We start from the raw sequence: 26,447 nt of genomic DNA on the forward strand, positions 1-26,447 counted from the left end.
CTCCCATCAGGAATGGGAACAGTTCTATCTGGTTTGGTTGCTTCTCAGATTTGGGTTAAAGTGTAGACTGCACTGTGGGTAGTGCTATGATCTTACTTGGTGTAATAAAAGGATTTCATTGAGAAAATAAAAAAAGAAGAAAAAGAGAAAACCACTCATACAATACATGCCGGGAAGGACCCAGCCTATGATTGGGTTCATCGATCACCCTGCAGGTCTTATTACCAGACTGCGCCAAGGTCTCAGCTCCCAGTGGGGACCAGCACCGTTCAGGTGGGCCCTGGCCGCGACGGTCCTGCCGTGGCTTCTAGAACCACAAACAGAGTGAGCAGACACAGCCCGGCAGGCCCGGGTCACCCAGGACACTGGTCCATTTGGGTGTGCCCTCAGGCCCTTTTATTTTCCCTTTAAAGGCCATGCAAAAAAATCAAACGTGGGCTGGTGTTTGGGAACCCGAGACACAGGGCCTGCACAGGGGCTCCCGCCCGCACGGAGCCTCTGCAATGACAAGGTGGGGGCAGGTCCAGGCCTGTCCCCTGCGTCTGGCTGAGGTGTGGTGCCGGCTGCCCCGCAGGAACCAGGTACTCGGATAACCGACTTCAGATGAGAGAGGCCCAGGCTCAAATCTTAGCTCTGTCATTTTCTAGCCTCCATGACATTTGTAATTATTTATGCCTTTCCAAGCTTTAATTTCCCCTTTAGTAAAATCAAGAAAGAAACAATCTCTGACTCACGTGAGGAATTAGTTAAGGTCTCGTGGAGCGTGACTGCGTGTGGTCATTTTCATCTCTACCTGTGGGGGTTTGTCACACAGACACAGACTGTGTTTTTCCTTTTCTTCTGTTTTGTAGCAGGTACGTTCTCCCGCGTTCATGGAGAGGCTCAGTCTACATTGCCAGGTTCAGCTTGCTACCCAGCCCCACCACGCAGAGCTGGCACTTCTATTCTCTGCTGCGAACCCCAGGAGCCGCTGAGAAAGGTCACTCCCATCTCTGTTCACTTTGATGGGTGTCCTGCTCGCTGGGGAAGCCAACCTGCATGCCTGGAGGGACCTGAGCAGCTACCACCCTGTCGAGGTTAAGATCTGCATCCGGGGCTGGAGGGGTGAAGCCGCAGAGGCAGGGCCCAAGCTTGTGGCCCACGTTGCCTCGTCACAGCGCTGTGGACAGCGCAGGCTGTGGACAAGGATTCCAGCTACAGCCAGTCAGCACTGGCCCCCGACCTGGTGTCTGTTCTGGGACGAGGCTCTGTATCACCTGGGAGATAAAAAGCTACTGGAAACTATGGAGACCACACACAAGAAAGAACATACTAAATCCTTCCGTAATTATATCTTTCCCTCTCAACTTGTGCAGATCCTGAATTACCTGACTTAAAAGTGTAAAAAAATATGTCATATTAATAAGAAATGTAGCGGTACATGTTCAAAGTGACCATCTTAGGTCAAGGAGTCAGTGGCTCACGTGCCAATGGAAGCTGAACTCTAACTGGCAGAGGGGCAGGGATGCAGCCAGGCCTCGGAAGGAGCTGCACCGGGGCCCCTGACCACACGCAGGGGCTGCTGCCCCGGCCTCAGTGCTGCAGGCAGATTCACTCGCCCTCCCTCTGGTCAATCGCCCTCTATGTGGCAGGGGGCACGGCTGCCAACTGCTCACATCTGCAGCCGAAGGCTTCCTCTGCTGGGAAAGAACCTTCTCAAGTTTGGGACATCCTGGAAGGGGCCAGTCTGGCCCAGTTTGATTGGTGAGTCCACCCTGGTGCAGTGCCAGGAGCCACATAGCCTACAGAAGTCCACAGAAATGTGTGGTAGGGGAGTTAGGAGATGGAGCCACCCAGATAAGGGCAGGTCAACACGTCCCAGATGAATGACAGGTGGCTTCTGAAGGCTTTCCCTGGCTCCCAGCTTACCAACCCCCTGTACTCATTGTCTTCCCCTTTGTATGAAAGTCCTCCTGGTCCCACGAGACTCAGCCCGGGTTCCACCCCAAAATGAACACTTGTTCCAGGTCTGCACAGATCCGTCTCCTACCAGAATTAACCACCCAGACATAAAGTCCAGTCCTTAAGGACACATCGACTGCGCTTCTGTTCAGTGGCACTGGACGACACGGGGACAGTCAGCTCTTAGATGGCCAAGGTCCCTCTCATTTTGCTTCTGATTTTTCCCTGCAGAGCTGTGAAAAAAGGGGGAACCATCCTGTTTTCACTTCCTCCTCCTCCTAGGGCAGGTATCACCAGACAACCACCGAGGTGCCACCCTGAGCCTCGCCTCTTCCGCGGATCCTCGCGGAGCACTGTCTGAAGCCACTGCTGGGAGCACCGTGGTGGGTACAAAAACCGCAGTCTCTGTCATCTCTAGGGGCTTAGGAAATAAATCATGCATTGTGAATCCTCTCTTCCTGAATTTCCCCAAAATACTTATCCGTGTGAAATAATGTTAACCCCTCCCCCATTTGCTGAATGTTACCTTGTGCGAGATTACTGCTGGGCTGGCACAATAATCACTGCAGCTAATCAGCCGGACAACCCTGTAGACAGTCACGGCTGTCTTGGAAAGTGAGGGGCACAACTTACACAGCTTAGCCAAGGTCAGCAGTGCAAATGCAGGGTGTGAACCCAAAGGCTCAGACCGGAAGAGGAGCCCTGGCCTCGGAGTCAGAAAGGAAAACGAGGCCCAAGAGTTACCTGGGCAGGTAAACGTTTGTTGAGAAAGGAGGTAAAGAGAATGCTGGCTCATGGTCTTCTCGTTCTCCCTGGTGCCGGCTTTTGAAGCCACTTTGTCTACACAGCTGACCGCCCCCCTGGTATTTATCTGATTTATTACACCCAGGGCGGCATTGCCTGTAGTGTCTCATAAGGATGAGCCGTCTGTGGAAAAAGGGTTTCACTGTCAAATACATGTGTGAAACTGTGGACTTCTAATTAATTCTCCTCTCGCACAGTTTATACATGTGGGGCCACACACACACATGCACATGCACATGCACACACACATACACACGCGCACATGCACACCCACATGCACACACAGTGAAAAACTGCAGTAAAGAAACCCATTTAGCTTCACAGACTCCAGTTTATCTCAAACTTGTTTGAACAAAGCAACCATTTTCCACAGAAAAACATTATCGTCAGGCCGAGGCAGGAACCTAGCTCCCCACCGCGCAGGGAAAATTCAGATGAGACTGTATGAGGTTGAGCTGAATAAGGAAATTTCTGTGTTTAACCTGCTGACATAGTATTTCTGGAAGACCAGCCCATGACATCCTAGGGTATTTGATAAAATTCAGATTCTAATTTTCCAACACAAATGGAATTCATCAGAATCGAGGGCCCAGAAATCTGCATTTTAAAGATTTCTAGTGACTTTCAAGCATCCTACGATTTGAAGCTAATATCTAAATAGTTTGGGGTCAAACCTTAAGATTACCCGTAGTCATGAGAAGCACTGAAAATCCTGCTGGGCTCCCTGAAACGTCTGCTGTGGGGCACGTCTTTCTTCAAGGCCAGGGGCAGCAGTACAGCGGCTCAGGCAGGGCCAACCACCTGGCCACAGAGACCCCACCGGGGAGCCCTTACCTCGCACAGCTTCCCACCCCAGGGCTGTGCTCTCCTCCTGACAGACATGGAAAGCCGACCTCGCCAGATTCCCTGGACATTGGTCCTCAGGACCCTGAGCCATGCAGGCAAACCTCACGAATGAATGGTGTCCACGAGAAGTCCAGCTCATCAATTTACACTGAGAGCTGCAATGTATATCCCCCCACTATTTCCAGGCTCCCCAAGTGACCAGCACACCCTCTTCCTTGAGGTAAGCTTCTTGGGGCTGAAGACTATTAGGAGCCTGTCTGTTAAGCTTGAAAACAGAACAAGGGTAGTTCCAGGACTCCTGGGTCTAATGCCCCTGCTTCGGACGGTCAGAGGGATTGGAACCCACACTAGTGAGTGGACGCACACAGAATTTGCTGGCCTGCCAGGCTGCCAGGTCACTCCGAGTTGCTTGAATTTGTAGACAGTTTTTAGAGATCTAGCAACAACTCTAGCATAGACTATGATATTTGGGGTGGGAAAAAAGTGAGGAATTTTTTTATTGAAAAGAAAAAAGAAACCTAAATCCTCACTGATGGTTTATAACTAGATTACAAGGGCATATTTGCTCAGAGTATGGCCTTATTTTGAAGGCAGCTTTGAACTGGTCAACAGACAGAGCATCTTTTTATGTGAAATAAAGTATTCTTTATACTAGAAGTAAGAAAGTTCTCTCATTAAGTATTTGAAGTTTTTGGCATTTTGAACTAACCATAGTTAAACCCCTTGTCTGCCAGGCTCCTGAGAGAAATGAAGGCTGAGAGCGACGAGCCTGCCTCTTCTGGGGAAAGAGGAGCAGAATGGGAGGTGCGGACCCCGGCCCCGGGGGTCCTGCGCTGAGGCCGGGAGGCCGCGATTGCCGTGCTATGGATTCGGCGCCATTTCTCTCTTCTCACCTGATGCCACACTGAGACGCGAGCTTCTTTTTTAAGTGTCTGAGGTTCACGAGGTCTCAATTTGTCTCCTCACTACAATTAGCTTTATCTCTTCGGTTTTCCTTATTTATGACCTAGTTTCCTACCGACCTACTTTTATCTGACACATTCCTCCTCTAGGAATAAACATTAAGGTGGACAGAATCCAGCCTGGCATAGATGCTATGCATTATCTTCAGTATTCCATTAAGAGCTATTAGATGTTTATCTTAACTTTCAAAGGGCAACCTTATTTCTTTTATTTCCAAATTGTTTGGGGGGCCCATTAACTTCTAATGAAAATACTTCCTAGCCATATAATCTTGGAAAAATCATTTAACACCCACAAGCCTCGGCTGCCTGCTTTGTAGAATGAGAACAGTTTACTTTAAACATCTTAATGTAGGTCTCTACAGCTTTGAACATGATAATTAGCAGAGGAAAAGTCCTAGCATGGCCCCTGGCCCATCACGGAATGCTGCTAAATCTGGGTGACTCTTGTTACAGTGTCGAAACAAGTAAGGGGAAATCCTCATAGGAAGAAAATCATACATCTATATACCTTTTCTTAACAAAGCCATTTTAGATGGCCTTTGGCAAAAGTTGGAAGTAGGTCTGTATGTTAGGAGATACTAGAGAATTTGGCCCAGCCCAGTGAATAATAATGGTGTGGCTTAAGTCTCCGCCAGACACTTCCAGGAAAGAGAGAGAGAGAGAAAGTAAAGGCAGTGATGGAGTCTGGGGCATGTCTGTTTCGTGCGGCTCTCTGGCTAGTGGGAAACCTTGTCCAGCAGCTCCACTTTGAGATGAACGGTTGCAGGGTCACAGACACACCACCCGCAGCAGCCGTGTTTTTATCCCATGTCCTGTCTCACCACGGTCCGCAGCTCCGCCTCCAGGAAGCTGCTCAGAGCTCTCTCTCCGGAGGGCGCACTCCCCCATCCTGGCGCCAGGAGACGGGTGACATCCGCTGACAACCACCAGAGACATTCTGCATGCTCCTCTGGAGCAGCCTTCTCCGCGGCGTCACCCTCTCTGGCAGAGCCGCACCCTGTTTCCCTGAAAGCCCCAGACGGTGATAAGGGTGATGCGCCCACATGATGCTTCCTACCACTGCAATATTTATAGACCACGTCTCTCAAATACATCGCTACGGTTTGCTCGTCTAATTTTACGATGGCCTTGCTAAACAAAAACACTCTTCTCACTGGGGCTCACAGAAGGAGCGCCTCACCCCGTTTGGCGATGACAGCGGGCACCAGCTGCTTGTATTAGGCACTCTGCTATCGAATAGGGTGATACTGGTGTGAAGCGCACTGGGAAGTTTTCAGGATGAGAAAGGGGGGGAGGGCTTTAATCCCCAAACCTTGGACAGCAGTCTCCAGAGGATGAAATATGCAAAGACATGAGAGATCGTCAAGTTCCCTCCATATCTTGAGCAGCTCTGTACCCAACTCCAAGGCCACGTGGAGGCTCAGAAGCTTTACAAGGGCCCCCAGCTATTAAGAGCAAATGCTGTTAAGGTTCAAATCATCCAAGAAATAATTGCAACACCTGTGCTCTCCACACAAGGCATCGGTAGGCTTCCAGAACTTTCTCTGGGAAGGCAAAATACAGGTACAAAGCAGGTAACCATCATGATCGAGAGCTGAATGAAAAAGGAAAAGGAGCTTGCTAGAGACATCCGAATAAGAAAAGGTCACTGTGAAACTTCAGGGCACTCAGAGAGACCTCATGGAGAAAGACCTGAACTAGTCTTTGAAAGACACGTAGAATTTAGGGGAAGAAAACACAGAAAGGAAGGGAATTCCAGACAAGTAAAAGGGCAGCCAGTGTCTGGTGGCGGAAGGAGACGGGCTGCTCTGGGTCAGGCTGTGGGCCACTGGGGCGCGTCGCTGCCAGTCCTGCCATCCCTCTCGCTTTCCTGTCACAATGTAGCTTGCATGTAACTTCATGCGGCTCATGCCATGAGCTTCCCTATGTGAAACGTCTGCTTTCTTGTCTTGCTCCCTTGCTCTTGTGCTTCTTGCAGAGTATAATGTATATGCATGCATTCTGGATACACACACCTATATATGCACATACATATATTCTGGGACAGCAGATGCTCAGTAAATGTGTACGGATGGAATGGGAATTAACATAGGAGAAGGTAAGTGTGCACAGGAAGGGAGGGGGGAGGCCATGGGAACCCCTGAACCGTAAGCGGGGGCATTTGGGTCCTTGTGTTTACTGCCTCCCTCCATCATGTGCTGGAGAGCATGTGACTTGCATGCACAGAAGCTGGATTTCAGCACAGCTAGAGTTGTAATAAAATACATATTTTGGGAAATGGGAGAAAGATCTGAAGCAAATTGCCACTAAAAGAATAGTTCTCCACTATTTTATTTCCCTATCTAAAAAGTGGTTCTATGTTTACGGTAATTCTATCAAGAAAAGTTGTGTTACAAATTCACTGTGATGTGGAGAACAAAGTGGGTGCAAATGGAAAATTTAATGCAGTCAGAGCTTGTCCTCTAGACTCTTACGGGTCCCTGTGTGCCTGTGAAGATGTAGATTTGAAGAAAGTATATCATGGAATCATTGGCTTTTAGAGCTGCAAGGGTTTGCCCAGCTCCTTACAGATGCTCGGCTCCTTTCAGATGTCTCAGATGTTGAAGAATTATTTAATATCCCCGGAAACAATAGTAATTTGTATTACTCTCCTTGCTATTTGCTCAAGCCGCTGCCAACTGCATGTCCTCATTTCCCCCAGCCCTGGGGTCTCATATAAACTCAGGAGCTGCAACTTAACAGGGGTGAGCTTGGCAACTGGGATGACCTTTAAAATGCATATTCCTCCTGTCACTTATGGATCCCAGGCTTTACTAAACTGTCGGCTGAAATATCACTCCCACCTGTACACTGGTGTTTACTCTGGATGTGCAGACTCGGTCTATATTTTTCTATTTTGCTAAGTGTAGGTCTAGCTTATATGATAACAGAGGGGAGTTCCTAGAAGGTAAACCCTTTATGCATGGGAGCCACAAGGTCATGGCAGGGTTGGGGTCAGGGGGACAGCCAGGGGATGCTTTAATGCAGACAGAGGAATTCCCAGCACAGTCATGGTTTGGGAACATGTGGGGAATATGTTTTCAGCTAAACAGCCCCTTAGACAGTCTCTTCCCACTGAAGAAAGCAGAACTCTGCACTCTCTGTGCCCACAGCTCACAGCCCACACAGGCAGGATGCTGTGATCACAGCTGCCAGCCAGAGCTTTTGTGGGAGGCACTGGGAAGAGCAGACCTCTGAGAGCTCACAGACGGCGACGGGCTGTGCCTCAGAAGGGGTCATTTGCGGAGTCCGAGGCAGTGACATCACTGAGCCCCTTCCGGAAGCGCGGTCCTGCCCCTGGGAAGCCCGCCTTCCTCTCAGGCTCTCTTCCAGCACTTGATATGCTTTATGCCACTCATCGTATTTGGAAACATATGTGTCCATCTCCACAGTTACTTGGCCAGATCTGTCTCTCTCCATGGAGCTTTCAGAAGTCAGGGATGACCTGCTATGTCTGGGCCTCACCTATATCCTCAGCTCCTACGCAGCACCTGCACCCAGTAGGGATGCGCCCGGTAGGGTGGGCCAAATGGTGGGCAGGTGGCCCTGCACAGCAGAGCACAGACCCCGCCCAGGGCACGGGAGGCCAGAGGGGGAGCAGCTGCTTGGCCTCGCTCACTCCTGGCTCCCTGGGGCGAAGAAATGCGCCTGGCACATGATAGGACCTCAGAAAAGACATGCTGAGGCCACAGAGGACAATCAGCAGAGCGCAGGCAGTGTCTTCAGCAAATAGAACTGGGAGGTGTGTCAGGACTCACAGAGTCATGCTGTGTGTACTGTGTGTTCACATGTGTGTGCACACAAATGCTGGAACACGCGATCTCCTATCAGACCGTGAGGTTCTATAATTCTTGATAGCATTATTTGGTTAGTCCATAAACCTTGAGCTGCTTCAGAGCCACATCTTGGATCACTTTATATTTAAGTCAGGGATCACCCAGCCTAATCTTTACAGTGAGGCATCGTTTTCCTGCCTGGCGGGCGGACGGGCAGGAAGGCGAAGGCGATACTTCGCCGTAATAAAGCGAGGGATGCTCTGGATGCCCTGGGCAGCACCCGAGTTTACACTGTGACGTCTGGTGCATGAAGTCCTCTCATGTGACTGTCTGCTTGGGACCGTCTGTTCCCCTGCATGGCCCAGGTGTTGAGGTGTCTCCTGAGGCCCCCGGGGCACCCCAGTGTTAGGGAGAATGGCTCTATGGCCGGCCTAGTGAACCACGTAGAAGGGAACTTTGTAAGATGAAGCTACACTTGAGGGAAGATTGCAAATCTGTAACTTGAACCAAGTAAAAACATTCATCACTTGTCCAAAAACTAAAATAGGTCATGTATGTGGGTAAATTATTCAGAAAAGTGTCATCCTTTGCTGCTGTGTGCAGGTCTCTTAAGACCTGCTTTGCTGAGACACACTCAGCCCATCCATTTCTGTCTCTCTTACTTTTAAACTGAAGAACTTCCATCTTCCTGCTGTCGGTCAGTCTTGGCCACGATTCCTAGAAGGAGCGGCCTCATAGCCCAGCTCCTGTCTACACCCCGTGGTGATGGGATGGAGCTGGGCCCCGCTGCGGCCTGCAGATGCTGAGGCAAGACGAGCTTGCATGGCTGGTCATGTCCAAATCAGGCTCAAAGGAGACCACCTCCACATCCTGAATTTGGTTGTTTGGAGGCAAATTACCCGACTCAGGGTAAAGTTGGTTTTTCATCTGCTGAGCAGGGAAGAGTCGCATTGTGCTGACCACGCGTGTGAAGTGGCACGGAGGTCCCTTGGCACTCAGAAGTCCACGGGAGGGCCGGTTCTAGTCTATGAACTTCCTGGGACGTATGTGAATTCATGATAAAAATAATATAGAGCTAATTTGAAATACGGGCTTCACTGTGGACACAGATGAGGGCAACTTACGGCAGTTCAGACCCACCTTTTCCCCAACTAAAGACATACTGGGACTGTAAGTGAGCTTGCAGCGAGCCAGCACGATGCCTTGGGGCTGCAGAAACACGGCACAGACGGCTGCGGGGCTTTGCTCTGCTGCCCAGGACGTGGACATCACTGGGGTGTGACCCTGGCCGAGGGAAGGGCTTCGCTTTTGCAGAATGTGGAAAACAGAAGGGCCTGATCTGGGTGGAGAAGGCTCACTGAGGTGATGACTGTGTGAAGTGGGCAAGGAGGAAGAACCTTTCTATTCTTGAATTAGAAATGTTTCCACAGACTTAAACACAGGCACTGTGGGGCAGAAGTGACTTTAGAATCTGAAAGAACCTTTTCTTCACGTTTTGATCAAGACTGAGAGTTATCTGTGGCTTCTTTGTTGTCCGAAGCATCCAGACTTCCTGGCTGGTGTTTCTCAGGTGAGGGAACACAGCACCTACTGATCTTGACGACATGGTCCCGCTGCTGTGGGAACCCCCCCGTCAGCCCAGCAGCAGTGCTGGGGCGGCTCCCCCACCACGAGGGTGTCATGATGAGCCGCCCAGCGCCCTGTGGGGCAGTTGTCTGCATTCAGTATGTCAGGCCACCAGCTGGAGAGCAGAGTCTTGCTGTCTCTGATGGGACTGCATGCAGTGCTGCCCTCTGCTCGCCCACACTCTGTGGTTTCCGTGAATCGAGGGCACTCGGTGCCCTTCCTCCTGCCCAGGTAGGGAAGACCCATTTCTTCAAGGAAATGACCCACTTTTCTTGAGAAAACACGTGAGGAGAGAGATGAGGTTGGCGTAGAACACAGACACACCACCAGGGACCCTGTTCACATCTGATCCATTTTCGTATCCTCTCAAACCCCCAACAAGCCCCCCACTGGCGTTCTGAGAGGCACCCACAGGTGGGGGGATGTGCTCAGTTGAGAAGCAGACCGGGAAGCCAGGGCTTCTTCTGTGGGGTTCCAGACAGAAGGCTCCTAGCAGAGCAGCTCACAGTCAGATTCTTCAAGACAGTTCTTCCAAGTTAGTTGTGGGGGGCCCTATTCCCTTGTCAGCCTGAGGAGGGGGATGCGGGGGAATCTCCTGTGGGAGCTTTATACTCTCTGACTCTCTCCCAAGCTCATGGGAATGAGCCACGTGCAAAGACACCCCCAGGCTTGGTGGCCTATCTGTGTGGCTCATGAGCCCTTCTCTTCCCGCATTAACACAACCTGCTTCATGCTTTGAACACAAGATGAAAAGACGTCATTTTCTACTTTGCAATGCTGATGCCTCCTAACTGCGATGCCAGAAGCAGCAGCGGGCGGGGACAGGCCTGATCTCTTCAACCAGACTCCTGGGTTTGCAGCCAGGCTCTGCTTCATCCTGGCTGTGTGACCCTGCCTGGGCAGAGCATTTGTGCTGTGAAATGGAGTTACTATTACCTACCCCACAGGGTCATGGTGAGGATCCACATGTAGACACACTCACACACTCACACACATGCATGCACACTTATGAGATGCTCTGGCACATGAGTATTATTTAAGGATCAGCTCTTCATATGGCCTGTCACTCATATTGTGTTTCCGAGCTGCAAACTCCCATGGCCTTGACTTTAAGTTCTCTGTCACCTACTGCAGCCAATGCAGCCTTCCACATCCGGCAGCTCACCAGCTCGCCATGCTCAGACATACGCCTCACTCTCTCTCCTCACCAGAAACACCCTTGCTGGACTGCCCTAAACAGCCCGCTTTTCAGGTTCTGAAATTCATGTCCTCAGTGACACTCCCTCCCCCTGCTCTGGATACACCTGTCTCTCCTCTGTCTCTGGCCTGTAGGCCAAGGGCCTCCGCATCTCCACGGATTGAGAAATCAGCGGCCCTGGCTGGGGACCCTGACCCACCACACACTGAGGCTGGGGCTGTGGTGGCTTCCCGAACCTCTGAGCATCGGTGGTCACTTCTCCCAAGTGATGATACGAGCAAGCCAGGGATCGTCAAATCTGAGGGGGCACTGCAATTCGTCAGGGTGCCTGCTCCCCCTGTTTCTGACCCAGATGGTGGGAGCTGAGACCTGAGAATATGCATTTCTAACAAGGTGCCAGGTGGTGCCAGGACTGCTGGTCTGGGAACCACGCTGAGAACTGCTCTGCAGGCCTTGCAGGACCACAGAGAGAATCACATGAAATAACATTTAGAGGATGTTTGCTCAGTAACTGTTACATAAAATATAACCTTCCCTTTGCCTCCATGAAATAGACTGAAAAATAATAAATACAAGCAGCAGACACACTCCTGCCTTGGCGCGTTAAAGCAGAGCACCATATTGCAGCATTTCTCACTTGCGAGTCACAAACTCCGACTGTGTGGGCACTGCCCTTCCAGTGGCTTTTCTGGCAGTCGATGCAAAGGCTTTCTGTTTTACAGAAGATCTAAAACATATGCATTACTCTGAAACAATCTTTTTATGTAACCTACTGTTTTTAACTGACTCCCACACACAGGGTGGGTTTTTAGCATGAGTTTGTTTATGGGACATTATCCAGCATAATTCCCCACTCTCAGCATTTACAACACTCCAAACTCTGAACCCACATGGTGCAGATCTTGACCAGAGAGTTTAGCAGATGCTTTTCTTAAAAGAGTGTGTGTTAGGGAAAGGGAAGCGGTCATGGAGTGACAAGCTACATTTCATAGCTTATTTGGTCGCAGGAAACTTAAAGCAGTGTTGCGTGTGTGATTCAGTCACTAGAACAAGCACATGGTTTAATTTGAGAAAGGGTTAGGGCAAAAAAGCCTCCCTAGGATGGAATAGCAAAGCTCCCAGAGGCAGAACCCTGCTTGCGCACTGGCCTTGCTGCACTTTTATTCAACATCCATTTCCTTGCATGCAAACCAGAATTGGGCAGTCTCCAAGGAATTCCCCAACATCACCTCTCCACAAGGAAGGCACCAGAAAATGGGCCACATGACCACAGAAACCCTCTGCCAGGTACCAGAAGACCAGATGGAATCATTCTGGCAATTTTATGAAGGTTGGTAGCACTGATTTTGGTGGGTACAGTCACTCCCGTTATAATGGCACTGCCACCGCTCATAGCATGTAAGGCTTGTCTAGAAGGAAAATCAAGCTCTGACTTTCCAGGGACTTAGCCAGTCAGCCGTCTAAATCACACAAAGACAAGTCACATCCATCGGCAGCGGCAGCCGCTCTAAGATCCTGACCCCCTTCCAGCCAAAATGTGCCCCCCTTCACTTAGGCACAGATGGAGATGTTTCCTTTTACATCCACAAAGATGTGGTCTGTGGTGGGAATCAGGAGAGTTTCTGAGAGTCTCTAGGGAAGGCTGGAGGGAGAAGGAACTCACTGGCACCCCAACAGTGTCTCCTGGGCTGATTTCAACACCCCTTTGATAACGGACATTGAGAAGGAGCTGCTGGAAGTTTTCAAAGGCCCAATGTCACTCTGATCAGGACAGCTGCATGAGGCCCAGATACAACAGTCACCCTACATCACCACTTCGTTACAGAACCCACACAAGGCCACAGGCTCCAGGACTCTCAGGATTAGCACAGCAGCACCCTGGAATTTGTTAGAGATGCAATTCTCTGGCCCCCCACATGAAACCAGATGCTCTAAGGGTGGGGCCAACCAACTTGGGTTTTAGTAAACCTTCCTTTTTGTTCTGATGCAACATGTGGGGATTTGCCTGCAAAGTTTGAGGTTCCCACTCCCAGGTTCATAAATTCAGGGACTGCACAGGAATGAACCTGGAAATAAGGTCCACCTTAAATGTTGTCACCTAAGCGTGCCATGTGATCTAGGCCCTGAGAAACAATGTTTCAGGAGGATCCGAAGACCACACCTGGTCACCCAGACTGATGGGCACTTTCCTCATGTATTAGTGAGTCTTGAACAAACTGACTTGAGGGCACATGAGAGGTGTACGTATGGGATCCACTCCAGAAACTCATGAAATCACTTGGCCATGGTGGGGTTGGGGTAACTTCAGAGGGAGGTCTAGGCTTCTCCTATGCCCATGGAAACCAGAGTCAGCAAACCTCTGGCTCCTAGGAATCAACACAGCCAATATCCACTGAGCATCTCTGCTTACTAGACCTGCAGCCAAGCCCCTGCTTTCTCACACTCTCTCAACTCTCAGTGCAAAGGAAGGTTTCATGATCCGCATTTTGCAAAAGAAAACTTAGATAAAATGTCTAAATAATATGCATCATGTCTCCGGGTAAGTAGTGGACTGGGAATTAAACAGGCACTACCACCACTCAAATGTCTGGTACCTGCCCCGGGATCAGTGGCTTCCCAGGTGTGACTCCGACTTGCCCCCTGCCCCAGACAGCTGCCTCATCGGTGTCCCTATTTGCCCCTCCAAGTTTGCCTTCACACCTTGTACTTTGTCTATATCCAAATTCCCAGACAGAACCTGGTGATTTGTTTTTTCTGCCCTAGACTTTGAAACCTGCAGGATTGCTCCTGGCTCCTGGGGTTGACTGGTTGGATCCTTCCACGTAAGTCCTTGACCTGGGCCACCAGGATGGGGCAGCCTTACTTCAGTCAGACCTGCTGTGCTTTGAACACCACTTTTAGTGGTGTCCCCTCTTTAAGTGGAATCTCATGAGGACCCAATATTTACAAAGAATGTAGTTTATTGCCCCCCCTGAAGCACATTTATATAGTGAGAAGACAGGGTTCCATACTTAGAGCCACAGACACAGAGGAATGCCCACTCCCAGGTCAGTGCCTTCCGGGAGATGGGGCAATGCACTCTGGCAGTTCTCAGTTATACATGGCATCTCCAATCCTGTGACCACTGAAAAGTGGACAGACATCTCTAACTCTCAGGTCCCCTCTTTAAAAATGGGGATCCTAATGCCCTTGTTGTCCCATGACTTCCACGCTCTTACCACGTCTCACCTGCTCACGCATAGTGTGGAGCACCTTGCTCATTCACTCGGAGCCTATCCATAAGGCTGAATGGCCGAGGGGTGGCAACCAGCTGCTCGGGCAATGGAACATTTACCCAGGGTGACTGCTCTCTGTTGATTCATTCATAACACTATGATCTGCCTATTTCAAGGCCAATGGCTTGCAAGAGGCAAGTGTGACTCAAGAAAAATGGAGGCTGGGGTTTGGAAAACACGAGGTTGGAGATGCAGCCTGCTGAAGAGGGACGGTGGCTGCACGTCCTATTTTGGAGGTTTAGGGAGGCTTTTGGAAGTGCAAGGGTCTGTCAGGAATACTCCATTCTGATTCCAACTGTGATTCCTGCAAGGATACTCTACCCTGAGTCCCAACCTGCCCTTGGACTTTCAGGCATGCACTGTTCTAGAGTCGGGCCAGGCATCCACTGCCTCCTTCTTCAAGGCCAGAAGATGTGGTAGTTGTCCCATCATTGAGATGCAAATTGTCAGCCTGTTCCCTAGGCTCAATCTCAAGGGTGTCTGTGAACTTGTTCCAGCTGGCAGCACCCTGGCTCCATCTCAAGGGCCACTGCCTAAAGCACCCTGCCAAGGAGCCTCCAAAGGCTCTGGGAGGGCTGCTCCTCTTCTGGGAAAGCCACCGGCTCTCCCGTATCTGCAGCCTCCAGGCTCTCCCACACCTGCTGCCACCTGACTTTCCCATATCTGCTGCTCCCATAACTAGCACTTAGAGCCCCAAAGTGTGTAGGTGCCCAAGGAGGGCCACAAGGAGGGGCTAGTAGAGCTGAGAAGGGGTGGGGAGCCACTCTGCAGAGGCCCAGAGGGGACCTGGGGGCCTAGAGAAAGAGGCCGAGAAGGGGTCTGGGAAGGAAGACCAGATCGTGAGCCAGGTCAAAGGCTGTCTGCTCTCTGTGGACTTCCCAGACCACAGCCCAGACTCTTCCTGAGTCCCCACCTCTCCCACCACCTCCCGCCCCCACCTTCAAGCAGCAAAGACTTTGCACTTGCCCTTAAATCAAGTTTACATTGATTAACATACTAGAAATAAAACATAAAAGTCAGAAACCACCTAATTTTCTAACCCCTGTCCCTCTCCAACAAAGGTTAAATATGAGTTCAAGAAAAAATTAATCAAGCAAACCTTCTACCAGAGTATTCCCTTCTGTAAGAGATGCTGTCTGGCAAATCAAGAAAAACGTACCATATACCCTCTAAACTAAACACAATCCCTTATTATACAATTAACCACAACACAATTGTATGTAATACAATTATACAGACTACAATTACACAAAAGTAATGATGCAGTGTGGATGGCAAGGACTTTCATGTAATCGAAAATAATGAAGGCTTCCTTGATTAGAAATTAAAGCATCATAAGAGAGCCCTATTGATAAATGTTCCCCCTATCGATCTACACTTTGCAAAAGGCTGTGCCGGCTTTAGAAGGCAGATGCTTCCCCCATCATTGATAAAGATGATAGGGATGACAACCACTCCAAGCAGTATCTTTTATTCTGCCGTCTCTAAACTAGCACATGCTAATAAAGCACACATTTTATTACTGCTTTTCCAGCTGGTCAAATAGAAAGAAATGAAGCAGAAAAGCCAGGAAGCCTGTGTGCTGTGCTGGCCCCGAGCGCAGTGTTATTAACAGAGAAACATGCACATTAGGTCTCACCGGAACATATGAGTCATTCTGAACATGAGCGGACTTCTCTGCATGGATCTGTGTGCCATGCAGTGGAGGCACCTGCTGGTTCTCAGCACTGCTCTCCAGACTGGGGCGGCCTTCTGTCTCTGGCAGGAGCACCTTCTTGCTATTCCCTATCTGCTAAGCAAATCTGCCTGCCTCCCCCTCAGTCTCACCTAGCACATGGAGACACACGCCAGAGGCACACAGTTCTTATACTGGGTACTGGTAATTGGTCCTGGGCCACATCTCTACCACGATCCCATCACATGCTCCATAGAAATGGCTTACCATCGCATCAACCTACATTTTATTGAATCGAAGACATTATTAAGACATGCCATTATAATAAATGCAACTAAGAAAAATAGATGTTGCCAATCAAACTGTCACATACCATCGATTATAAAATGCATCCCAATATTAGAGGTTTTAAATGAAGAACAGGAGCCTTGAATTGATAAAATTCTGATAAGCCATGATCCCTCCAACTTCTTGCTGTCCCCAAATTCATCCTGCCAACTCATCCTACACAAACACCTCCATTCCTCAGTCAGATCAGCCTGTCCTTCAAGATTAGTTGACACCCCTTCCTGGAGCCTTCTTGACCTCATTCTTATGAGGTTACACTAAGCTGATGTTGCCATGTGACCCACAAATAAGAATGCATACCTTGGGTCATTTATTGCACTTTACTGTAACAGCTAATTTATTTCCTGAAGACACATGAACAGAGATGCATACAGGCAAACACTTAGTATATACTGTTCACCCTTTAATGATATTTTAACTGGGGTGAGTAGAACTGGAAGCACTTAGCATATACTGTTCACCTTTTAAGTGATATTTTAACTGGGGTGAGTAGAACTGTAAGAATGAAACAGGTCAGGTCAGTGCTTGAGAAGAAATGGGAACATGATCGACTTGGCTGAAAATCCAGCATCAATCCTCTTTAATTTTCTGCAGTATGTCTTTAAATCTAGACACTTCAAATATAAGAAGAGCCAGGAGCGGTGAAGAGAGAAACTGAGCTCTTGTTACAGGTGTGGGTTGCATAAGAAATGGCTGCTTCTCTCTGCCAGGCTCTCATGTCTTCTGGGACAAAGAAGCAGTGGTTTAGGGGCAGTGACAGCGAAGGCCAGCTGCCCCGGGAGCCTCTGTGGACTGGGGGGCTCTGCCAGAACCTTGTTATTGGATTTGCAGATGGCCTGCTGCTCATCTGTCTATTAGAAGCACCGCTCTCTGCAGCAAAGAATGAAATAGTTTAGGGGAGAAGGCATTGCTCCCTCCGTTTTTCTTCACTCTTAACTTCAAAGTAATCAAATGTTGTTTATGCATAAAATTTTAATCCTGTCACAAATTTGTATTTTGATTTAATTTGCATATCCCATTTACAACAAGTCAACATGAAGAGAGACTCGACTAATTTAAACCATTTTTCTTTGGGCCTGAAATCCTTTCAGAAATATTTTCCATTAGGCGACTCAATTATGTCTAATGTGGCTAATATCAGAAGATTAGAATTTTGCTTAAGGAAACTCATATTTAGAACAGTGAGAATGGGAAGGGGGTGGGAGAACAGAGAAGAAGAGACAATAATTACCTGTCTTTGATGCTACACAGATCAATGTGTAAATCACTAAAATTCCCCAGGGAACCTTGCTGAACTGAAATGAGGTCCTTGGGCTGGTTATCAATAAAGATGAGCCTCATGCAGCCTTGGAAAGCCTTAATGGGATTTAAACATTGGGAATCGGTGAGATTGTCGGGGCACCCTGTGGGACAGAGAAAAAAAATGAAGAAGAATGCTGAAACGGTCAGTCATTGCTTTGGAGACCTATTGAGGGAAGACTTTACGGTCGGTCGTGGTGCTTTATCACTCACAGAGGCACATCCGCTTTTGTTGTAAATCCCAGCCTCCTCAGAGGGGGCACAGTTGGTATGAAGTGGGGCACACTCTCTCGCTGTGCGGGACAAACACCGGAATGTGCTCACGGGAATCCCCGCGCCACAACGTGTGTCCCCGTCTCACTTCTTGTTTCCTCCGGGCAAGCTGTTTGCCGATCTTCGGCGTGGCATCCTTCCTCATCACAAAGCTACACATCGTCAGTGCTTGGGAGCCTGAGCTCTGTCTGACACACATTTCTAAATGCACAGTTCAGTTCTGAATTACACTTTAAAGGAATTTATGCTTTGGGCAAGGATGGTGGTGAAGCACTGGCTGGTTAATTGTTAGCATTAACAGACTTATTTCCTGAGAACGGTACACACGTGAAGGTCATTGGAATTTTGAAGTGATGCAGAAAGCAAACCAAGACGCTTGAGGAGCTGCGGGTTTACATGTACACAGCGATACGGCCGTGATGGCACGTGTGCAAGGTGGTGCCATGCCTTTATAAAGGGTGTTCTTGAAAAACCTGCACCACACTGACTCAGCGTAGCCTGCAACCAGGGCATATCTACTTCTCCTCAAGACGGACATGGAGCCATGTAGGCCCACGAGCGCTGTGCTCTTCATAAGCTCCATCCCAGTGGTTTTAATGGGTTCTGAGCATATGGGAATGCAAGCTTGAAAACATGGCCCTAACCCATAAATAATTGGGAATTATTTCAGCCATCTCTAATAGATAGTCACCGCTGGGCACAGCCCGGCAGCTGGCTAGCTGCTCACAGGCACACCATAAAATGAAGAGAGATGCTACAACTTCTAATTGAAGCTGTAGAGAGGATTTATGAAAGTTGACTATTATTACTCGAACTCATTTTTCACCTTCCTTAAGTACACAGACTACGTGTGGGGCGTTTATTTAAGCACCATTCAGATCCCAGATACATCTTCACCTGGCAGGCCCAGAGGCCCTTCAGACCCACCTCCAAGAACACTTTTTCAATGGGGGAGGGAGCCATTTTGCCTTTGAGGCATTTCAGATGCTTCGGTACCATAATAATTCAACATCGTTTTCCCCAGAAGTAAGTACAAGATCGCTCTTCTCTCTGTTGCTGAAACACTGCATCATGATGCAAAGTCATGCAGCCCATGGGGCGTGTCTCCGGGGCTTCTCCTGCAGCCTTTATGCCACAGTTGCTAGTGCCCCTTTCTCGTCACTAGGGGGTCATGGAGAACACAGACTCGAGATGAGTCCCGGTCCTACTACTTTGACAAATTATTTCATCTCAGCAACACCAGCTTCCTATCAGTGAAATGGGGATACAACTACCTACTTCACAAAGTCACTGCATGGATCAAATGAGGTAAGACCTATAAAACACTGCAAGAGACTGGCTGTGCTCCCTTCTTAAAGGAACTTGTCACCCTGTACATGAGGGGAGGTTGGGAGTGACGCGCAAAGGCCCTTGCTGAGGCCCTAAAATCAACCCAAGACGCTGCTCCGCACGGCTCCCCTCCCAGCGCACCTCGGTGTGTGCACCGCATCTGGGGAAAGCCTCTTTTGTGTTTCAAATCTTAACCACATGCCATTGGTATAAGAGAACTGATTTGTAAATTCTGTTTAAGAAACTGCACCTTATAACTTCATAATACTTCTCTTTGGGTTCCTAATGGACCAAAAATGAACAACTGAAGAACAGGACCAGCCTGGGCCCATTACAAATGCTGAAGTTGTCCACTCTGTCATGCTGGGGGTGCAAAGCTCTATATTTAGTCTGTGACTTCACTGAAGTCTCTTAAATCTTGTTTATTTTCTCATGTCCTAGTTAAGAAAGTTCAGGGACTCTTAAGTGTGGTGCTCAAGGTCAGAGGGCTATTGAGAGTAACTACTCTTTAGAGATTGTTTCTGTACTACAAACATTTAAGAAATTAGATACAAATATTTTTGATGGAAGAAATACTTTGAAAAATGCAAGTGAAAACATGCATGCCCTTGTAAAAATGCAGAAAACGCCGAAGCTCCGGCTCTTTTATCCTTACCAGTTTGCCCCTGTGAGGTGGTCACTGGAAATATTCCAGGATTGGCCTGGCGTTGGAGAGGGCAGGGTCTATACTGGCTGCTCCATGAGGAGCTACCTGTTCACAGACCTGCTAGACGCCCCCAGTTTTAGCTGCGCCACTCCACGGGCATGGCCCCCAGGGGCGTGCAGGAAGAAGGGACAGAGGACTAAGACAGCCGAGTGGCCGAGATGGCTGAGCATGCTGGCTGTGCCATCCCATATGGACTTCCCTCTTGCAGGGACTGCTGACTGTTGGTACAGATTCTCAAGTTTTCAGCCTAGTTTTTCCTCTCAACTATAATCACAGAGCTTGGCATGGCTACAAAAATCTCCTTGGACATGTTATGTAACACCAGCTCTTACAGCTATTTCTCCCTCGGCACTGACCTAGATCATTTATTTCTGCACAGCTGTGAGAGTTTGCTTCTCATTATTTTGGGCCTGGAGGTGGGTGTGCATGTGTGTGCGTTTGTGGGTGTGCATGTGTGTGTGGTGGCGGATGGTCTAATTGACAAAGGATAACCATAGTGAAGTAACTGTCCACTGCATTCCCCCTCCCTCCTTTATCTTCAGCCTCAAAAGCTGCAGAATTTACCTCCAAAGTAGTAGCTGTTTCCAGAATAAATCTGCACCCGGGTGGTGTCCTGAGCCGGAGATGTGGCATCATTATCCAGAGTGAGTGTGATGCGGCTCCTCCTGGCGGTGACGCTCACCGAATGCCACAAGCCATCGTTCAGGCTGCTGCCTGCAAGACAGGGGGCCAGGTGTGGGTGACTGCGGTGGGGCAGTTCTGAGAGAGCGGCCCAGGGTCCGTCCACTCCTGGGGGGGCCCAGTGCTTGCTCACAGTGTCCCCACTTCCCGCTGTGCTTAACCCAAACCCCCAACTGCTTCACAAAAGTCATTTTCTTCCGCTTCAAACCACTGAATTATTTTCTTTTTTAAAAGTGGCTGAACAAATGATGAGATGTTTCATTTGAAAACACAAGGGCAAAACATGAATTTGGACGTATACTCCCACTAGAGGTTCAGACCCTGGGAATCAACCCATTGATCTAGAAAAGCAGAGTAAAAGGCTGAAAGAGACCCTCAAAATCGTCCCACTGGTTCTATCTCTGGCAGTTCCTCACATTTTTCTACAAATGGGTTATATTTATTTGTTAGTAAAGTAGAACACCTATTTTAAAGGCAAAAGTAGATGAAGAAAGCTAGGTTCCAATGGCGCCAGACACAGGCAATCTCCTGTTGGAGAGCTGGCAGACCGGCTCAATCCAAATCTTCCTTAACCGATGAAGTGGCCCCGACTGGGTCGCCTATTTTCTCAGCTCTGGGTTTTACTCTTCGTGGCATCACCACCCCTACGTCTGCCTTGTTCAGGGATCGGATGAGATCGGATATGAAAGCTGTTAGGACTCTTAGAGGCACAAGGGTGTCATCACAACTTTATTCTTGGGGCTTCGGGGCACCCTACACTACCAGACGACCTCACGGCCTACACAGCTTCAGCTGTTTCCTGCATGGGCTTTCCCACCAAGACTGCCAGTGCAAAGCACCCGCTGACAGACCCACGGCCATACAGGCCGGTTCGGTCCCAATGACCTGTCTGTGACAAGAGCACGCAGCCCACACGCATAGCCACTCAAAAACATGGACCGGGCCCTGCTGTCCGTTGAGTCACCTTCCGTCTGTCATTGTCTCAGTTCCTCCCCTGCAGAAAGGGACAGTGATGGCAATTAGAGGCTATCGTGAGAATTGACACCAGGGATCACAGCAGCACATCAGGACGGTTTCTGACACGTCATCACGTTGTAAGTAGATAACGATGTGAGCTAAGGCAAATGGACAGAACAGCCTTACAACAGGGTCCCTGGCATTTGGAAGTACTTTGGTAACATCTCCTGGTCTCCACAGTCCATGCTTAAGTGGAGGAGATGAATGCAAAGAGGATTCGAATTCTGCCCTTAGAGTCGGGCTAGTGGGGTAGACAGAGATGCAAGCAAATAGCACAGACAGCTTGGGGCGGAGCCGTGACATGGGGCGGTGAAGACAGAAGGCCTGACTGACTCCAAGGGAGGGCCCAGAGCATCTTCACAGAAGAGGGGATGACGGCCTAGGGGAGTTTTGAATGACAAGCAGGCATTCTGTGCTCGCAGAGCAGGAGTTGCAGGAGACAGAGAGCCTGTGTGAGGAAGCAAAGGTCTGTGACAAGAAGCAGGAGAGAACAACAAGACAGAGGGTGGGGAGAGGATTTGGTCACCCCGGGGGCCTCACTTGACAGCTAAGGAAGGGGATTCAACACTGTCCTTTGCTACATGACGCTGGAGAGCTCGCTACTTGAGCCGGTCCCCCCAGGGGCTGTGGACATGGGACCATATGAATCTGCAGTTTTTAAAAGCTCCTTGGATGATTCTGATGGGCAGCCTAGAATGAGCATGACCATGTTAGAAATGGGTGTCCGCGAGGGTCTTTAGCATGGGAATGGCCTGGCTGGAGCTGCAGGTCTAAGACTCTGGCAGCAGACGGTGAGAGGCGGGGGGATGAGGCTGGAAGCTGAACTGGTGGCCTGCCACTTGCAGTCACCCCAGGAAACAGAATGCAGAGAGTCTCAACCAAAGCAGCCTCAGTGCAGGCGGGCAGTTGGGGATGCATCAGAGCCATTTCTGGAGGGAAACGAGATGAGACGTGGGAGCGCCTACTGGTGCGGTCTCAGCACAAGCAGCTGGGGAGCCAGCACTGGAAGTCCGAGCAGAGGGCTGCAGAGCCGCTCAGCACAGTGACTGCACAGCTGGTGCCCAGCCCTTGGGTGGCTGGAGAGGCCGACGGGAGCTGCGGAGCACCGGCTGGGTCCCAGCTGCTCGCAAGGGCCCAGGTGGAGAGGCCCGGCCTGGAGCTCAGCCAGCTCCCCGGGCAGCTGGTCTTCACTGCAGCCCTGAACATCTGCCTGGGTGGAGGGGAGAACCCAGGGGCTGCCCAGTCTGGCAGCCTGCTTTCCCCCAGTGCCGGGGTCTGGCTTCACCGCAGGGGCTCTGCTAACGAGGGACGGGCTCCTTCAGGTGTTTCCTGTTGACATTTGACTCCTGTCTCGGGCACTGGGCACTCGGTGGGCAGCTCCGACTGCAGCTCTTCACCTTCACTTACTTTCATTTGCATGGCAATTTGCTTATATTTGCATAGTAAAGGAAACTGCGTTTGCAGAGGACTGTGGGCTGTTGGCTGGGAGGGGTAAGAACCAGATGAACACGTGAACACACAGGGCGCAGACACCCCGAGGGGCCCCGCCCTGCTAAGCCTCAGGGACCAGGAGCAGCACAGAACCGAGGCTCTGGGGCGCCCGCCTGCTTTAAGGACCAGGTCTGGTCACTCACACAGGTCTGCCTGTGACCGTGCACAGCACCCACATGGGCCTGTGTTCCAGATCTGAGGCCCTGGCCCCCCACCCCCTGTCACTGGCCCACTTCCTGAGGGTCTGGTGCTCTTTCCTTCTCCTTCCTTTTCTCATTTCCTTTCTGCTCTGTGCTTTTCCTGGTTTGACCCCTTTGACCTCCACGGCCTGGTCCCATGGAGAACAAGGGTGAGACCTTAGGCTTCCAGTGGAGAGTTACGGGGCCAGCGGTTCTCAGTGCGGGCCACATGATGGCCACTGGGGGCGATGATGAGATGGGTCCTGGCCTTGCCACGTTGGTGAGGCCGACTTCCCGGTGGCCCAGGCCTGGGAGCTCAAAGGTCCCTGGGGATCCACGTGTGCTGCTGGGCAGAGGCCGTCTCTGTTACAGGTTCCAGAAGAGGAAGGAAAGAAGGTAGGAAACCCAGACGGGCTACGGGGTGAACCTGGAAGCAGATCCCAAGGCCAGCACGGGGCGTATTCCCTCTGAAGTCAGCTCTCCACCTGGGCACGTCATGTGTGCGTGGTCGTGGTGCACAGGGTGTAGCGGTATCTGAATGCACACGTGGAGGACAAGTGGGCACCCGGGTCACTTCTGAGCAACACTCTTTTAAAGGTACAGGCTCCATGCTGTTAATTCACGAATTAGGGAGCATCAGCTTCAACAGGCGGCCCTCGTCCCCAGACCTCCCTGTGATCAGTGGCTCTGGAAGAATGGAGGTCTCCACTGGGGAGAATGCAACAGCTGAGTCCAGAGCTGCCCTGAGAGGGAAAGGCCTCCAGGGAGGGGGCAGGCTGGTCAGAGCCACTTCAGGGCGTGAAGCACTCGTCCGGTCAGGAGTCCAGCCTTCAGATGTAGGATTCGGGTGCTGGAGAGATCGTTGTGTGATGACAAACATTAAGTTTCTGAACTCTAAAGTGATGTCAAGTCATATTTGCCACCCCCAGACTGGCAAAGAATACTCAGCGATCGCTTCAGAGTGAAAGGACGAGGAGGCGGTCGAGTTTGTACCTCGCTGGTGAGCACACATACGGACATTCTCTCTGGAGGTAATACACCAATATGCACCAAAGAAAACCCTTAGCACGTCATGCCCGTGCATTTTGTTCTAAAGACTTAATCCTAAAGTAACAGAGCTGCCGACAAAATTTATGGTCAAGAGAGTTTATGACACCATTATTTATAATAGCAAAATTCACAATTCCCAGTATTTCCAATAATAATGCTGGCTGAATCAACTAGGGTGTATGTAATAATATGAACAAGAATGCGGTCATTGAAAATCATAAGGTAAGATCATAAGAAAATCATAAGAAAAAAGTTGGGCGATGTTAAAATGACAGAAATATAGGTTATTTTTGTTTCTTTTCTTACACAGAGCTGGAATTGTGAAAGTTTCTAAGAAGAAAATGTACAACTTTTTAAAGTATTTTTTAAGACCAACTGTTTAGGCTGAGATGAAGGGCAGGTGGTTTTCAGTCCTGTCTGGCCCTTGCTGTTAGAGCGGCCACCCCGGGGTCCCCGAACCAGCCTAAGGCATTCGCGTAAAGGGTCCCTCGCAGAGAACATAGTTTGCTCTGTGCTTGCTCAGGAATCAGACCAAACCAAGACTTAAACGGCATTCTCCACTCCAAAAAAAAAAAGTTTCATCCTTGCAAATGAACTTTTGAAATACAGTCCAATTATAAAAATAGCTAATAAAGCATGCTACCAGTATTGAACAGCTACATTGTGCCAGGCACTGTGTACGTTCTAATTCTCACCATGGTCCTGAAGGTCAAGTTTTATTGTCTTCATGTCACAGGTGCTAAAACAGAAAGTCAGAGAGGCTGCCCAGGATCCTACGGCCACTCAGGTACAGCCGGGCTCACCAAGAGGGTCCTGCACCCAGACTGGGCTGCTTCTCGCCCTGCCCCCAAAGCCAGCCCTCCAGCCTCCAGGAGTCACTGTGATGCCCAGGCACCTCTGCAAAGCCTTCTCCTGCTGGTGCGTTCAACTCTGCTTTTATTTATTATTATTTTTGGCACAGCTTTAGTAAGATAAAATTAACTTACTGTACAATTCATTTATTTAGAATTACAGTGTGATGCTTTTTAATATATTCACTTTTAGGCAACTGTCACCACCATTAAATTTAAAGCATCTCATAACCCCCAAGAGAAATGCTGCATCTTGTGGTCATCGTCCCCCCTCCAGCCCTGACCTACTTTCTGTCCCTATAGATCTGCCCCATCCTGGACCGTCCATAGGTTGAAATCATACGTCACATTCCTATGGGACTGAAGTCTTTTGCTTAGCATAACATTTCCAAGACTGATTGGCTGCTGCAGCTATGTCCGTATGTCTGCGTCCCTGGATGGGACCCCCACACGGACACACCCCATCCTGTGTGTCTGTCCACCAGCTGGTGGCCATTGGGCTGTTTCTGCCCTGGGGGGTTACAGAGGACGCTGCATGGACGTGGTGCGCATGTTTCTGTCTGGACCCATGGCTCGGTTCTCTCAAGCACAGTACTAGGAGTGGGGTTACAGAGTCATAGGAAACCCCGACTTCACCTTTTGAGGAAATGCCAGTGTTTTACAAAGGGGCTGAGCCCATTTTCATTCTCACTGGGCAACCTCTGTTCCACATACTGAGTTTAAACTCTGTTTCTGTCCTTTAGTGGGTCTTCTAGGCTTCTAAGAAGACTAAAGTGCGACCCCACTTTGCGTTTTCAGGACGTCTGCTTAGGTCCGACCCTGGAATTCTGGCTGACTGTACGTACTCTGACCTTATCTTTCTAGACAAGCAATATTACAGAACATCGAAGATGTCTCTTTTATACTTTATGTAATGAGACCTTCTCAACAGCTTCTGGTTCACCTCTGATGGAACTGAGGCTCTGAGTGATTGGGTCATATTCTGAAGACCCAGCCTTTTTTCACAGGATTTAAGTTTTTCCTTAAAGCAGTTTCTCAACACCAGCACTGGCTGTTTGGGGCCAGCGAGCTCTCTTTG

At 49.7% G+C, this 26,447-nt stretch overlaps 1 protein-coding gene across 4 annotated transcripts in view; it reads right to left on the reverse strand.

Moving 5' to 3' along the window:
• CNTNAP5 (contactin associated protein family member 5) overlaps positions 1 to 26,447 on the reverse strand; it is a 597,575-nt gene that overhangs the window by 227,725 nt on the left and 343,403 nt on the right. For all 4 annotated transcript variants that reach the window (XM_073241652.1, XM_073241653.1, XM_073241654.1 and 1 more), the window contains 2 exons: positions 20,665 to 20,814; positions 17,725 to 17,896 (listed from right to left, as the gene is read on the reverse strand). In XM_073241652.1, the coding sequence (XP_073097753.1) occupies positions 17,725 to 17,896; positions 20,665 to 20,814 (322 nt within the window). The remainder of the gene's footprint in view (positions 1 to 17,724; positions 17,897 to 20,664; positions 20,815 to 26,447) is intronic.

This window comes from Manis javanica, chromosome 7, assembly GCF_040802235.1.
Source record: "Manis javanica isolate MJ-LG chromosome 7, MJ_LKY, whole genome shotgun sequence".
Classification (NCBI taxonomy): domain Eukaryota; kingdom Metazoa; phylum Chordata; class Mammalia; order Pholidota; family Manidae; genus Manis; species Manis javanica.